The following is a 14,614-nucleotide window of genomic DNA, read 5'->3' as shown; positions in this document are numbered from 1 at the left end:
TAGCCTGAAAATACGTGGTAAATATTTTTTTTCTCTGACCTTTGACGAATCATATATTTAGTTTTAACTTTCTGACATGATTCTAACACGAAAACATGTTGTATTCTTTTATCTTCTTTTAGATAAAAAATTTTTGATGGGAATTATTGAAGGTTTTATCATTTGAGAATATGTGTTACAAATGAAACCTAATCAAATGTCTATAAAAGGAGTTATAACCTTTCCACCATGGGTGCAACTATTGCACAATTCACATTTTATTTTACCGATGATGCATACGAGTTATGTCTTATGTATGTCAATTAAACATGGGCTGACCAATGGACAGGGTGGATAGCCAGCATATATTATAACGGTACTTGATGTGGCAATTATAAGACACATGGATATACAGCGCACAGATCAATTAAGATGCCACAGTGAGTAAGAATAATAGAACTTTAGTTTCCAAAACCAATATGATCAACTGACGGCTGATCATTATTTCTTGATTTGCTTTCTCCATTGCCCTTCAATGTATTGATGCTACATGTCTATTCATTTATTTATTTATTTATTTATTTGTTGATTTATTCCTTTGTTTATTACTTATTTATTTATTGTTTAGCTTGGTTTGAAATATGCTCCACACTACTATCATAGCCGATCAGTGACGGATTCGTCATCTAGCGGGAATACCACTAGCGGGCCGTTCAATGAGCAATTCAGACATGGATTCCAGCGACGTAAAATCGCTGTTATCTTGCTTGTCATCGGTCTGATTGCTATAACAGTGGCCATCATCCCGATTCTCGTCATTACTTTGAGGCCTGCAGGTGAGTGAATAATAATAATAATAATAATAATAATAATAATTAGTAATAGTAGTAGTGTAATTATTATTATTATTATTATTATTATTATTATTAATACCTGTCAGTTTTCGTCACCTAATTGCTGTTACAAACTGAGGACTGTACGAGGAGCTTGTATGTCATTATTATCTACCAGATGTCATTATTATCTACCAGATGTTATTTTTATCTACCTTATTTAACTTAAACAAGGGATATATAATGTCGAAAAAGGAGAATGAATCCAACCGATATTGTTCTTTAAAATAAAGTTTTAATTTTTTAAATAAAAAAAGAATTTATGGCTAACAGATATTTGGAATAAAATGCTTATAAAAATGCATGAATATGTGTTTTTATTTTCATACAATGCGTAACTTAAAAATGTCACATGATGTTGATTGTTTCTCTTTCAGAAAGTCAACCTGACAAAATTAGTGAGTATACTTGCAGCTTTATCGTCCTGAGTGATGCCATTGACTACTAATTTTAGTCATCATCGTGTTTCCTGTTAGACATTCTACTCTTGTCTTATAGTTTCCTTACATTGCTTCTGTAGAGTTTGACGCGTTATTTCCTTGTGTACTGATGAAATTCCAAACAAGCTCACTTATTCATTTCTTATAACACCAAGAGTATGCAATTATGTATTATTTTAAATATTTTTATGTAATTTGTTTAAAGGTAAAAATTTGTAGACAAGATCTTCACTCAAGTTGTTGATTTGGAAGTACGACGCCTTCCCACCCCAACCTCCCATCACAAGGAAAAACAGTTTAAACTGGTACTTCTGATCTCTTAATAAATTGACGAGAATAAAGTGAGGTGAAATAAAAGAAGTTTTGACATCCGTGGGCTATTTCCTGAAGTATAGAATGGCATAGTTATTAACTGTCGTACCAATGGCTTGCACGTTCGTGAATAAAAATGGAAGTTATAAACGCATTTGTATTTTGGTTTCCAAGCTGTCAGAAGATACTTATACTGTTGATAATGGTATCAATAAGAATTCCATACTTTTACTGTTGATAATGGTATTAATAAGAATTTCATACTATTACTGTTGATAATGGTATTAATAAGAATTTCATACTTATACTGTTGATAATGGTATTAATAAGAATCTCATACTTATACTGTTGATAATGGTATTAATAAGAATTTCATACTAATACTGTTGATAATGGTATTAATAAGAATTTCATACTTATACTGTTGATAATGGTATTAATAAGAATTTCATACTTATACTGTTGATAATGGTATTAATAAGAATTTCATACTTATACTGTTGATAATGGTATTAATAAGAATTTCATACTTATACTGTTGATAATGGTATTAATAAGAATTTCATACTATTACTGTTGATAATGGTATTAATAAGAATTTCATACTATTGCTGTTGATAATGGTATTAATAAGAATTTCATACTATTACTGTTGATAATGGTATTAATAAGAATTTCATACTATTACTGTTGATAATGGTATTAATAAGAATTTCATACTTATACTGTTGATAATGGTATTAATAAGAATTTCATACTTATACTGTTGATAATGGTATTAATAAGAATTTCACACTTATACTGTTGATAATGGTATTAATAAGAATTTCATACTTATACTGTTGATAATGGTATTAATAAGAATTTCCTACTTATACTGTTGATAATGGTATTAATAAGAATTTCCTACTATTACTGTTGATAATGGTATTAATAAGAATTTCCTACTTATACTGTTGATAATGGTATTAATAAGAATTTCCTACTTATACTGTTGATAATGGTATTAATAAGAATTTCATACTTATACTGTTGATAATGGTATTAATAAGAATTTCATATCTTAAAGTCAAAAGTAGTTTTACAACCAACCAGGCCAGGAGCACCACTGTATGTATTATCTTAGCTCTGTGTGTTATCTTGTGCATTACTTGTAAGTTCCCATTCATATTGACCACCTTAGTTATCATGGGAGCTAACTCATCCTATAAATAGTTGTTAAGGGAACTAACTTTGACTCTACCTATAGATAGTTATGATGGGAGTTAACTTGGACTCATCCTATACATAGTTATGATGGGAGCTAATTTGGACTCATCCTATACAAACTTCAATATAATTTATGTGCCATGTGCTGGAAAATAGTGCATTTGAAATAAATTGTTGGAATTTGAATGCAAACGACCTTTACCAAATGAGCTGAATCATATCTCTTTACTGTCTCATCCCACACAAAAAACCAACATTTTATTTTCTGTTTAGACTTTATTGCTGTTTTCTGTTGAATGCAGGTGAAAATTTTGCACTGGTTAGATAATTTTCAGGAGAAAGCAAAGGCAAACGTAGTAATGGTTTTCTTATGGAATATAAATAACACCTGACTACTTCAGTTTATGAATCATATCTTTGAGCTCCATCGTACAGCCACAGGGACAATTTCGTCAAATGGATGAAAGTATTATTATGTTTGTATTCCGGGATTTGTATGTGCCTTGTTTTATTTCCTAAATTAACATTACGCATAAAACCTATATTACCTGGTTCATTCAATTTGTCTAAAATTCTTGAACTTGTTTTCCCTGCTCTAGAATTCGTGACAAAGATTTAGTTAAAATGCATAACTTAAATGCATAGTGATGACATCTTTGTGGGTTTGCTTTTATAATTTTATATTAAGATACGATACGTACTATTTTCATATATAACACCAACACAGAATCACCTTTCATTTACTGCGTGGTGAAAACCTTTATTTAAAATGAATGTTCAGAAAAAAAAACGGAGAAACAGATATTATTCTGCTTTTAATTGACAAAATATATATGTTAGTAAACAGCTGAGCGCATTTCAGGATAGTAATTATCGCTGGAATTAATAGAATTGTCTAACACAATATCTATAAAAGTAAAGAAACGGATGTGTTAATAGCTTGACAATGTAAATGACAAGTTATGAATTGATAGTGGAATGTGGAAAGTGATAGATACAATAACGCCTACAACTGTTGTGCACGTGTGTTTTGTCCCGCAGTAACGTAACGATGGGAAATCATAGAAAAAGCTATCAGAACGGATTTGTTATAATTCCGGATCATGATATTAAATAATATGTGAAGTCAACTTCTATGCTCATAAGAAATCAAACTTAAATATAATTAATACATTATATTATTCAATGTAAATGTCTAAGGATCTCTTTTGTAGGATATTTGTTATACATTGTAACTTGCGCAAATAAAATAGCAACTGAGAAAATAGTCACAAATCTTGCCATTTGAACTTATTTTTATGCTGAACACAAGTTTCTACGCTAAAAATTCAAGCCGATACATCGTATGCTGCATAGTGTTTGACAGCCAATGATGTATGACTTTATTGGGAGGGGGTCCGTATTTCACTAATGTACTAAACATTTGGAAACTCATTTCGTATGCTAAAATATTTTGCATTGGTATCTTAAGTTGTGGAGAAATTCTATACAAGAGATTATCAGGTGGATATACGAATCGAACTTTCAAACCCTTGCATCATTTCGCAAACCGATCAACATCAAATGATAAAAGTCTCACAAGTACTTAAATTCAGCACAATTATTAAAAAGAAAACAAACCTTCCTCTGGTTTTGAATCCAGCACAATGAGAAAAGCTTTCTGATCATGTTTCACATTGACGAAGTTATACATATACGTATTTCAAATACAGATTGGATTACGGCTTAACCATGTTATTTCAAAGACAGACAAGTTATTCCTTTTGTGCACAACCAATTTATCTGCAAAGAATTGTATGTATGTATGTATGTATGTATGTATGTATGTATGTATGTGACAGCTAATATCATATAATTTGTACCACATATTAATGTCTATAATATATCCTTGCTTAATTGGGTTAGACTGATTGCTTATGAACCTTTCATTGTATCAAACCAAGAATCTTTAACTTATGTCATGTTTATTGAAATGCGACCGTTTCTAAAATTGAATAAAACTTGGGTTTACGAAGAGACTAATAGTTCAAGTAAAAAACTTAAAGTCTTTGATGTATCTCGAGGAAAGAAAAACAATACACGTTGGTAACGATCAGTTCAGTCATAAGGTAGCAGGTATGTATAGTGTGTATGTGTGTCTGTGTGTGTGTGTGTGTGTACATATGTGTGTGTGTGTGTGTGTGTGTGTGTGTGTTTCTATAAATTTACCGGTTTGTTTTCGATTTTAAGTATCTCAATGTTTTCATTATATCTGAATAAATATACAGATACTGACACAATTATTTTAGGGGTTGTCACTATGAAACTGAGTGTGGATGCCATCTTTAGACCTGAATATTATGACAAAAGTTCTTCAGAGTACCAGTCATTTGAAGCAAACTTCTCAGCTGCGGTAAGTATCAGTAAACAGATAAGCATATGCATTATTCCTTTGCATATATTTTGTAAATGTGTTTTCAGAACATTTGAAACTGTTCTTTTCTCATTCTCGATTTTCATACGCTTCTTGATCTCTCCCTCTCTCTCTCTCTTGATTGTGTCATTAAATAAGCCCTAAGGATTAATGGATATGTTTCTTTAGAGTGATGGTTCGTTTCTCATATTGTTTCAATCTTTATATATAATTTAATGTTTCATGCTTTATCATGACATTACTTAGAGCGGTACTTCTCACCGCAACACATTATTGAATCTCTCTGATGAGACAAGCATAGCAAATATTCTATCTTTACAACTGATTTTGTTTTGAGTACCTTTTGTTAAAATATTTTTGTATGCCATCTTTGTTCATTTTCTTGTATTTTATATCACATATTTACCTTTCGTCCAAAGAATTTACAGAAGACATTACTTAACCACTTTATTTACCTAACTTATTTTTGGTTCTAAATAGAATGATTGCGCAGCTTATGTACTTTTAGTCCTGTAATGCATGCATACAAACCTACAAACCTACCTACCTACCTAAGTACGTTCATACATACATACATACATACATACGCACCTTTTGTCCTGTAATGCATGCATACAAACCTACAAACCTACCTACCTACCTAAGTACGTTCATACATACATACATACATACATACATACATACATACGCACCTTTAGTCCTGTAATGCATGCATACAAACCTACAAACCTACCTACCTACCTAAGTACGTTCATACATAAATACATACATACGCACGCACACACGCACGCACTCACGCACAGACAGACATACATACATGCCACGAAGATTTAAAACTGACTTATTTTGTATATATATATTCAATTGAAATACTATGACAATACATATCCTAATACATACATGTATTCAGTTAATTCCCATAGGATATAAACTCGATATTGAAAGTTTACAATAACTCGTCATGTTTTTTCTTCTCAATTACACGTAAAAATGCAATTATCTCTCCCTTAAGTGGTAGGAAAAAAAAACATATGCTTAAATCCTTGATAAACAAATGTATGAGGACAGAGACATGGATTAAAAACAAATATAACACCGTTAGATTTATTTTGTCGGTGTTTTGATATATGGATTCAAAGAAATTATAGTACTAGCGTTATGCTTTGTGTAAGGGAGACAATTGTCGCTATTTGTACAAAAGTATGCCCCTAAAGCATATGAAGACGTTTAAGTCTTTGAATATAGATTACATAATAGTAATGTAATGTTGATAGTGATGCAGTTAGTATAAGTGGGATAGCAATGTTCAACTGCTGCAATGTGGCCAAAGTAAAAACATTGCAAATATCCATCTTAATGCCTTTCGATATTTTTCCAATATTTTTTTTTTCAGTGTGAGGATATGGAGTCAATTATCGTTATGTTTATTGGCTTCATAGTGCTATTACAAATTTTCCATGATATGTCTAAGGCCAAGTCAGATCGCTATAGTACTACAAAGAAATTATATATTCTGAAATATTTGACGTTTGAACGAAATGTCGGAATAATGTCACATCAAAAGTTCACTGATTCTAAAGCCTAAGCGCTTGTTGATCGATTCCTTCTAAAGATGCATATGTACGTTTGATGAGATCATTGAAAACCAACAAAGCAAATGAATTTTTAAAAAAACTTCAATACACAAATCTGCTATTTTCTCAAACCGTCAAAAGTTTTAGATTTCCTCTCCCTTGTTACATCAGTCCAAGCAGGCTGCCGTAGCCAACGACACGAAAGATTTCCATTCTCTTTTCTTTCCTACAAGCAAACCGCATGAATGTTGGGCCCCATGGATGCAGATTGTACCAATAATTTGGCAGTTTTTGATCACGCCTCTGAGGGTAGGGATAAATGATTGAGTGCGACTTTACATACATTTCAAATAACTCCTGAGTTGTATGATACATGTGTCTGCTTGTTAGTTTCTGTGATAAATGACCTAGGATTTAACATATATTAAATTGGGAGCTCTGGTTGAGGCCCATCCCTGCACGCAACAATGTTGCCTCTTTGTCATATCATCGGCACTGTTCAGGTTTCCACCCCGTGACCAAGAAATACTTTGACGTATACTTAATTTACATTGTTTGTTAGCCTTTTCTCCATCATTAGGTGTTATTTTTAATTGTATTTTGGACATTCAAAATTAAGTTTAATGTGTTCCTGACAGGAATCACTAATGTTGTTTTTATTATGGTAAACAAAAAAAACATAGTCAATATTTTCATAGGAGTGTTGGTTAAAGATTAGGATCATTATATTGGTCTGGGTCAAGGTCATTATGTTTAACATGTTCATTATTATAATTTTAGTTGTTGTTCTTGTAGGGTTTAACGCCATTTTTCAGCACACGATAGGCTATACATGGTGGCCAGTATTAATTGTGGAGGAAGAATCCGGGAAAACCCCTGAAAGAACCGTCGACCAACTATAATTTTAGTAACAGATGTTATCTTTTTAAAAAAACTCAGAATGTTCAAGCTTAAATATTCCATTATGTCATAGTATTTCAAGAAAATGCTAATTGTGACATAGGTCAGGTAGAGGGTTTCATAAATAATATTAATTCATGACGTAAGGTATTGAAGTAGAATCATTTGTATTGTTGTGTCCAGTATTTGATTTGGGTGAAAGTATGTGTTCAAATTATTTATTCACTGGAAAAACAAAGAGCTCATAAATAATATGCTTGAAGAAACACTAACAGGGAATTATAGTGGATTCAGTGAAGAACAATTTGGTTTATATTCTTGTTATTCATCAAAAGACATTTGCCACATCACCACGTTACAGGCCACTACAGGCACGTCAAAACCTTCAGCGAGCGTTTGATATTAGTTCGTGCAGCACTGAAATTCAATTAGAACTTTAATTTTTAGGACTTTTCATAGAACATTGTGGAATATTTTGGGATTCAATTTGCATTACTGTAAGTTCTTTTTTAAATATTCACTTTGTATTCTAGGGAAATAAATTTTTGTTGAATTTTACAAAACATGTTTTTTGTGCTATTATCTATCACTTAGTTTAATAGCGTAGAGTCGTAATAATACGTACCAGGCTCGAACTGATAAATATATACATGCAATTGACATTGAACTTTAAATCCATCCCCACTCTCAAGGGCATTGCCTCTGGTTCTCAACTTGGAAGATATTGTAATTCCCACATTAAAAAAATATATATATACTTACAGGGTCCGGAATTATATATGTATATGTGCATGTAAAGGGGTCTTGTCGTTGACTACCTTAGGTTGGGGTGGGGTGCTCCCAGTATTATCTTTAATTATTACAGAAGACTCCCCCTGGCTCGTTTTTGTTAGAAATTGAAGTAGTGATAGAGATGCAAAGCTCCGAGCCCCCAGTCAGCGATGCCGACAGTTAAATTACTGAATACACAAAAGGTGAAATTCAAATAAACAACAATTTTAATGCCATTCAATTACAGATAATACTTCCTCAAATGAAATTCAATATTCAAAACCCTATCACTCGTCTTTCACTCGACCAAGTGACGGCCTATTTCATCATCTGACTGAGCGTGATAGAATTTCCTCCTGTCCTGTGTTTCTACTTATTTCATGATCTGTAGTATTTCTTGACTGGTATCCAGTACATCTTCAGTCCAACAACCACGTCCTTCACCCTTCACTTCCTCCACTTCCGTTCCCTCCTTTTATTGAATCCCAGAGACTCGGGACCAACTGTACCAGGGTATTTCCCTTCTCTGCCTCCTATAGGTCCTCCGGCCCCTAAAAGCTTCCTGTCCGAACACACACAAATGCATTAGTATTTTCCTCTATCTATCTAGCCTCACACTAAGCAACAATCTATCATCAGATAAGCCACTACCTTCTTTGGTCACGCATTCGTGCACATCTAAATACCCATACCTTCTGCTATGGTATACACGGTATCAACTGCTTATCATGCATATATCAATAGATTTCATCACATCGGTATATATAGATTGTCAATCTTATTATACAGAACAATATCACATAATCAGACGCATTTCTGTACATTACACTGCTACAAAGTGTACACAGATATCCACATATCCATTCGCTAATATATCCTTACACATTATACTCCTACAAAGTATACACCAATAGTCAAATACTCATATTAACCAATGTTGCCCAATGCAACTATTATACAAAGTTATAATTCAACTCAACATTTGCAAATCTAGAATATCACATGAATAAATGCACGAGGTTACTACGAATTAACCAAATAGCGAATTACAATATTAATTCTTTACATAAACATTGCTCATATCTCAAAATATGTATGTAGATCAAACACTACAAATGAATCAATCCCTACAAATGGTGATTCTACGTACTAACGATTCTAGTAATGAAGTATACATAATGCACATAATTAAAGAACAATTACCTTGCAGTAATAGAGTGCGACAATTGAGCAAACAAGTCACTGACCTTTCCGAAGCTCCTTTGTAATTCCCAGAATAACAATGTTTCCCGCCAATTTCGAATGACGTCGGAGTAGCTTATAACTTCCTTTTCTAATTTCCGCAAGATGATTTAGCGACTACTGACGTTTAGTTTCAAGACACTAGATTTAACTTGCGATTCCAATGGTGGCCACGCTTTGCCCAGTTTCGGGTGGATGTCGATTCACCCGTGGTCTACATAATTAGCAGACATTGCCCCCTCCCCGGCAGTCTGTCAAGGGTGGATTTACGACCCCCACTTGATTTCCATTGTGCCAACACCAACAATTTATGCCACTTACATGTGAATTCCACGCCGCCGAATAAGGCGCCTGTAACAAGTTCCTATGGCCATGTTATATACAAGTGGCTTCCCCTCCCGTCTTTTTGATGTCGGCGCACACTCGCAACATTTATGAAGCGAATAATTAGCCTCAGGGTCTAGCATATACATATTGCAATCTGGCTATTGTTCCGTACTTATAACGTGACAGCGCACCTAAAATTAACCCATGGGTCCCTTTTGATTTAAAGGGATTAGCTCTGGGTCATAGCCTGTATACTTTCAAGACCTCCACCCTATTACCATTTACATATTTGCTTGAAATGAAAAGACAAATGCATGTTCCCAACTGGGATTTTACATGTGGCAATCTTTAACAAAATGAAAAATATCGTTGAGGCTCAAAGTTCGTTTTTAGGTCACAAAATGTGGAAGTACGTAGATACGTATTTTCCAAACGAACCAAATTATATTTTAATTTAGGGTGCCTTTCTGTGTCTAGTTCTACATGAATGATGCGGCAGATGATGAAGAGTAATTGTTTGGAATGATTTAATATACAATATGTGGAATACCACTACTTCAATGTCGTTTACAGCGATTCACACTGAAAGAGAAAATAAGAAATATTTCTCATATAAAAAGGTCTACATGCGTTTATTTTGTATTGTACTGTGTCACTATATTATCCGTATTACCTTCGTTAGCTAATTTCACAAGGGCCTTACATCTAAAATGAACCCCACTTTGTAAAGTCTCGTATACTGATCTAAATGTGTGCAGGTCTGGAAAAAAATCGGGAAATTTAAGCGGGTACACAATGAAACTGATTGACAGTTCCGAGTTCAGCCATTTAAAGGGCATGTTTGGGAGGTATATGAACGGTATAGCTATTTGTTCAGTATTCTGTTATAATTAATTCATATTTTTACTACACTTTAATCGTTGTGGGGGAAAATGCTTATTAAAAAAGTCTCATAAACTATGTTCGCTTGTCGTGTGTTTATAAGATGCAATATCATTTTGGCGTACAATTAAGCTCAACGATATTAAAATAGCCTCCTGGAAACTACGTCTTTCGTACAAGGTTATCATTCTAGTCGCTTACTTGACGTCAAAGAAAACGTGAGTAATTCCTATTTAAAATTATCAACAAGTGACAAATATTCAACTTAGAGGTTCGCTTATTTGATGAGGCACTTTAGTTCGATTCAGTTTTGTTCATGTCGCCATGCTTTCAAGGCGAAACAACAACCACAATAATATAATCCTTTGAGAAAGCGAAGCACATTTAATTTTTAGGGTTTACTGGAAGAGGGAAACTGCACCAGTAGAAAACCATTGATGTTTTATGTAGAACAACATGATATCTCATATAATGCTTATTTTAATAACTGTGTATAGTTTAAGAAGAAATAATGACGCAATACAATAGTCTTCGTTTTAATGATTGATGTTTTGCACCAGTTCGTACGTATATAATTATATCATTCAGACACATATAACCATGTACCTCTCCTGTGATGAAAGAATCCAGTTATGCGCATACAGTCATGTGATGAAATAATCCAGTTATGCGTATACAGTCATGTGATGAAATAATCCAGTTATGCGTATATAGTCATGTGATGAAATAATCAAAAAAAACTTCTCATGACAATGTCCGAAGAACAAAATCCCGAAACGCAGAGACCGCTTTATCTTCAGCAAAATAGATTTTTTCCCATGTACCTTTTGCAAGAAATTTATTATATAGACTGGCATGTTTTCTCCATACTAGCTTTTCTGGAGTAGGATATGTGATGACATCGATGTGCCATGGATTGAGATTGATGAGATCAGTACAACAACGTCCGCAAACTAAATTTTCATCTCCTCATTCTTAAACGTTATTGTGTCAAACCCGATGTTGTTCATCGTATGTAATACTAACAATACTATTGAAGCTCCTATAATTTTGCTAGGATCAAAAATGGAACTGATGTGTGTGGTTTTACTAATGATTAATGATAACAATTATTATTAAAACTTTTTAAGATTTATACCCATTTTCCTCTCCTCCCTCCCCCCCCCCCCCCCCCCCCCGTCTCTCTGGCTGACAGGGCTTGAAAATAGTGTAAGTTTTTGATCGTTTAGCAGAGAGCATAAAATCCAGTTAGCTCCCGTTTACTCGACACAACATAGGCAATAGTGTATTGAAACTTCAAACGCAGCCAGTGAATCTAATACCAAGATAATGCCATATATTTCAGATAGGGCCGCTGTACAATACAGGTAGTATTAAGGGTTACAACGGACTTCAAATCGAAGAGCTAAGGTGAGTTTTTAAATATCATTAAGGTTTCATCATTCCACAAAATACGTTTATAGCATGTGAGATTCGAGTTTGCAGCTATACATTATATCCATACATACATACATACATACATACATACATACATACATATATATATATATATATATATATATATATATATATATATATATATATATATATATATATATATATATATATATATATATATATATATATATATATATATATATATATATATATATATATATATATATATATATATATATATATATATATATATATATATATATGCAGATAGATAGATAGATATGTGTGTGTGTATACTTCGAATCTATGGTCTTAAAATAAGTAATAAAAAAGAGTGAGAAACAGCAAGCTTTGTAAAATTCAACAAACAATATATATTTTTACAATACAAAGTCAAAATTATAAAAAGAACTTACGGTATTGCAAATTAAATCCCAAATAAACCTAGAATTACTGACAAAAGTCATAAAGATTAAACTTCTGATTAAACTTTAAGAGAAATTCAAAATAAATCCAATACTTGAATTGTTGGTGTGTCTGTGGTGGCCAGTGTCGAGCTGATGTATCAACTGTCTTTTGTTGAACACGATTCTATATCCAATAATATTATTTTTAGACTACTTCTTTGTATGTCCAGAGAAAAAATTATTTGAATAAATTCCAGTCCAAATGAATTACGGTACACAACAATAACACGACTCAGATCCGCTAGCACGAATAAATAATTACTACAAAAACAAGAGAATATTCTCATCTACTTGTCCTCAGGTCACAATCAACAATTTCTAAAAAGAACTATTATTTAATGAAAAATTTCATTGTAGATAGTTTCAGATATTTACAAAATAAAACCTTTGGTATAATTATAAAGCATATTGCTAAAATTCTAATAAAGAATATAGTAAACGCAATGTCCTTGACGCAGGAAACTATAATAATCATAATTGTAAACACATACTCATGGGGCAAATAATTGCTTTTATATATATATATATATATATATATATATATATATATATATATATATATATATATATATATATATATATATATATATATATATATGCTAAGCAGCGAGTTACTTGATTTTCTAATTAAAATAATATTGATATTTCACTGTAGTGAAAAAAAAAAATATTTTTTCACTACAGGAACAACTTTTTTCGGTCAGAACATACTTACCTCCCTTTGATTTTCTGTCGTTGAACTACTTTTCCCTTATGTACATGTCATTGTCTTATCAATTATCCCTGTCTATTATCCTGGAAACTTGTAGCTTGTCAATCTGATGTAGAACTCATTTTGTGCACATGGCACAGCAGAACATATACGGTAAACAGCTGACATTACCGTAAGAAATCTGCTAATTCACTGTTTCACAAACTTTAGGTAGCCAACGTATGTGAGCATAAAATAAAACGAATATTTGCTTGAAACGAGTGAATAACGGATATATTTCATCTCGTGGGTGAAAAACTAAATGAAATATATCCGTTATTCACTCGTTTCAAGCAAATATCCTCTCTCTCTCTCTCTCTCTCTCTCTCTATATATATATATATATATATATATGTGTGTGTGTGTGTGTGTGTGTGTGTGTGTGCATGAGTGAATTTATGTATGTAAGGAATAATATGCACATTCATGTATATCATTGCAAACGAATCTGTATATATGATTTGTATGAATATTTGCTTCTTTCTTAATATTGTCAGCAAGTTAGTGAAATACAACACAAATAATAAAATAATTATTCAAGTAATAGGTCACTAATAATCAGCCATTAATTATTATTGTTCATTTTGCACTCTTCCATGAATCGTCATCTATACTTTTATACCAAATGTCTTGTTTCAGCCAAGTGTTTTCACCTATGATTTTAATCAGATTGTGTACGGATTAACATTCCCCCTATATATGTTGTTTCTAATCGAAATGTCGAAGACCTCTGCCAAATAAAGTTCCTTCTTTTCTTCGGACAAGTAAGACTGTCAAGAACGATTTCTAATGATCAAATTGTCTTTAGATGTCAATAACCAGCCTTGTCTATGATATTGGAATGGTTCTAAGAAAAGCATGGTTGCCGTTTAAGAAAGCTCCATTGGTAAGGTAAAATTATACACTGGAAATAATAATATGCAAGTTAAATTCCAAGTTACAGAGCGTGAATGAACTCAACGATAGTTTTTCGTGAGGGAAACGATGATGTTTTTGAATACATTTTTAAACAGCGGG

At 32.5% G+C, this 14,614-nt stretch overlaps 1 protein-coding gene across 1 annotated transcript in view; it reads left to right on the top strand.

The window, feature by feature from the left end:
* LOC149798505 (uncharacterized) overlaps positions 1–14,614 on the top strand; it is a 66,472-nt gene that overhangs the window by 33,470 nt on the left and 18,388 nt on the right. Inside the window, exons 2-5 of the mRNA XM_089957102.1 lie at positions 608–815; positions 1,250–1,270; positions 5,122–5,225; positions 12,288–12,352. Coding sequence (XP_089813228.1) covers positions 608–815; positions 1,250–1,270; positions 5,122–5,225; positions 12,288–12,352 — 398 coding nt within the window. The remainder of the gene's footprint in view (positions 1–607; positions 816–1,249; positions 1,271–5,121; positions 5,226–12,287; positions 12,353–14,614) is intronic.

Source organism: Sinohyriopsis cumingii, chromosome 5 (genome assembly GCF_028554795.1).
Source record: "Sinohyriopsis cumingii isolate HCF-2022 chromosome 5, ASM2855479v2, whole genome shotgun sequence".
NCBI lineage: Eukaryota > Metazoa > Mollusca > Bivalvia > Unionida > Unionidae > Sinohyriopsis > Sinohyriopsis cumingii.
Note: the sequence above shows the minus strand (reverse complement) of the source record. Positions and strands in the feature narration are given on the sequence as shown.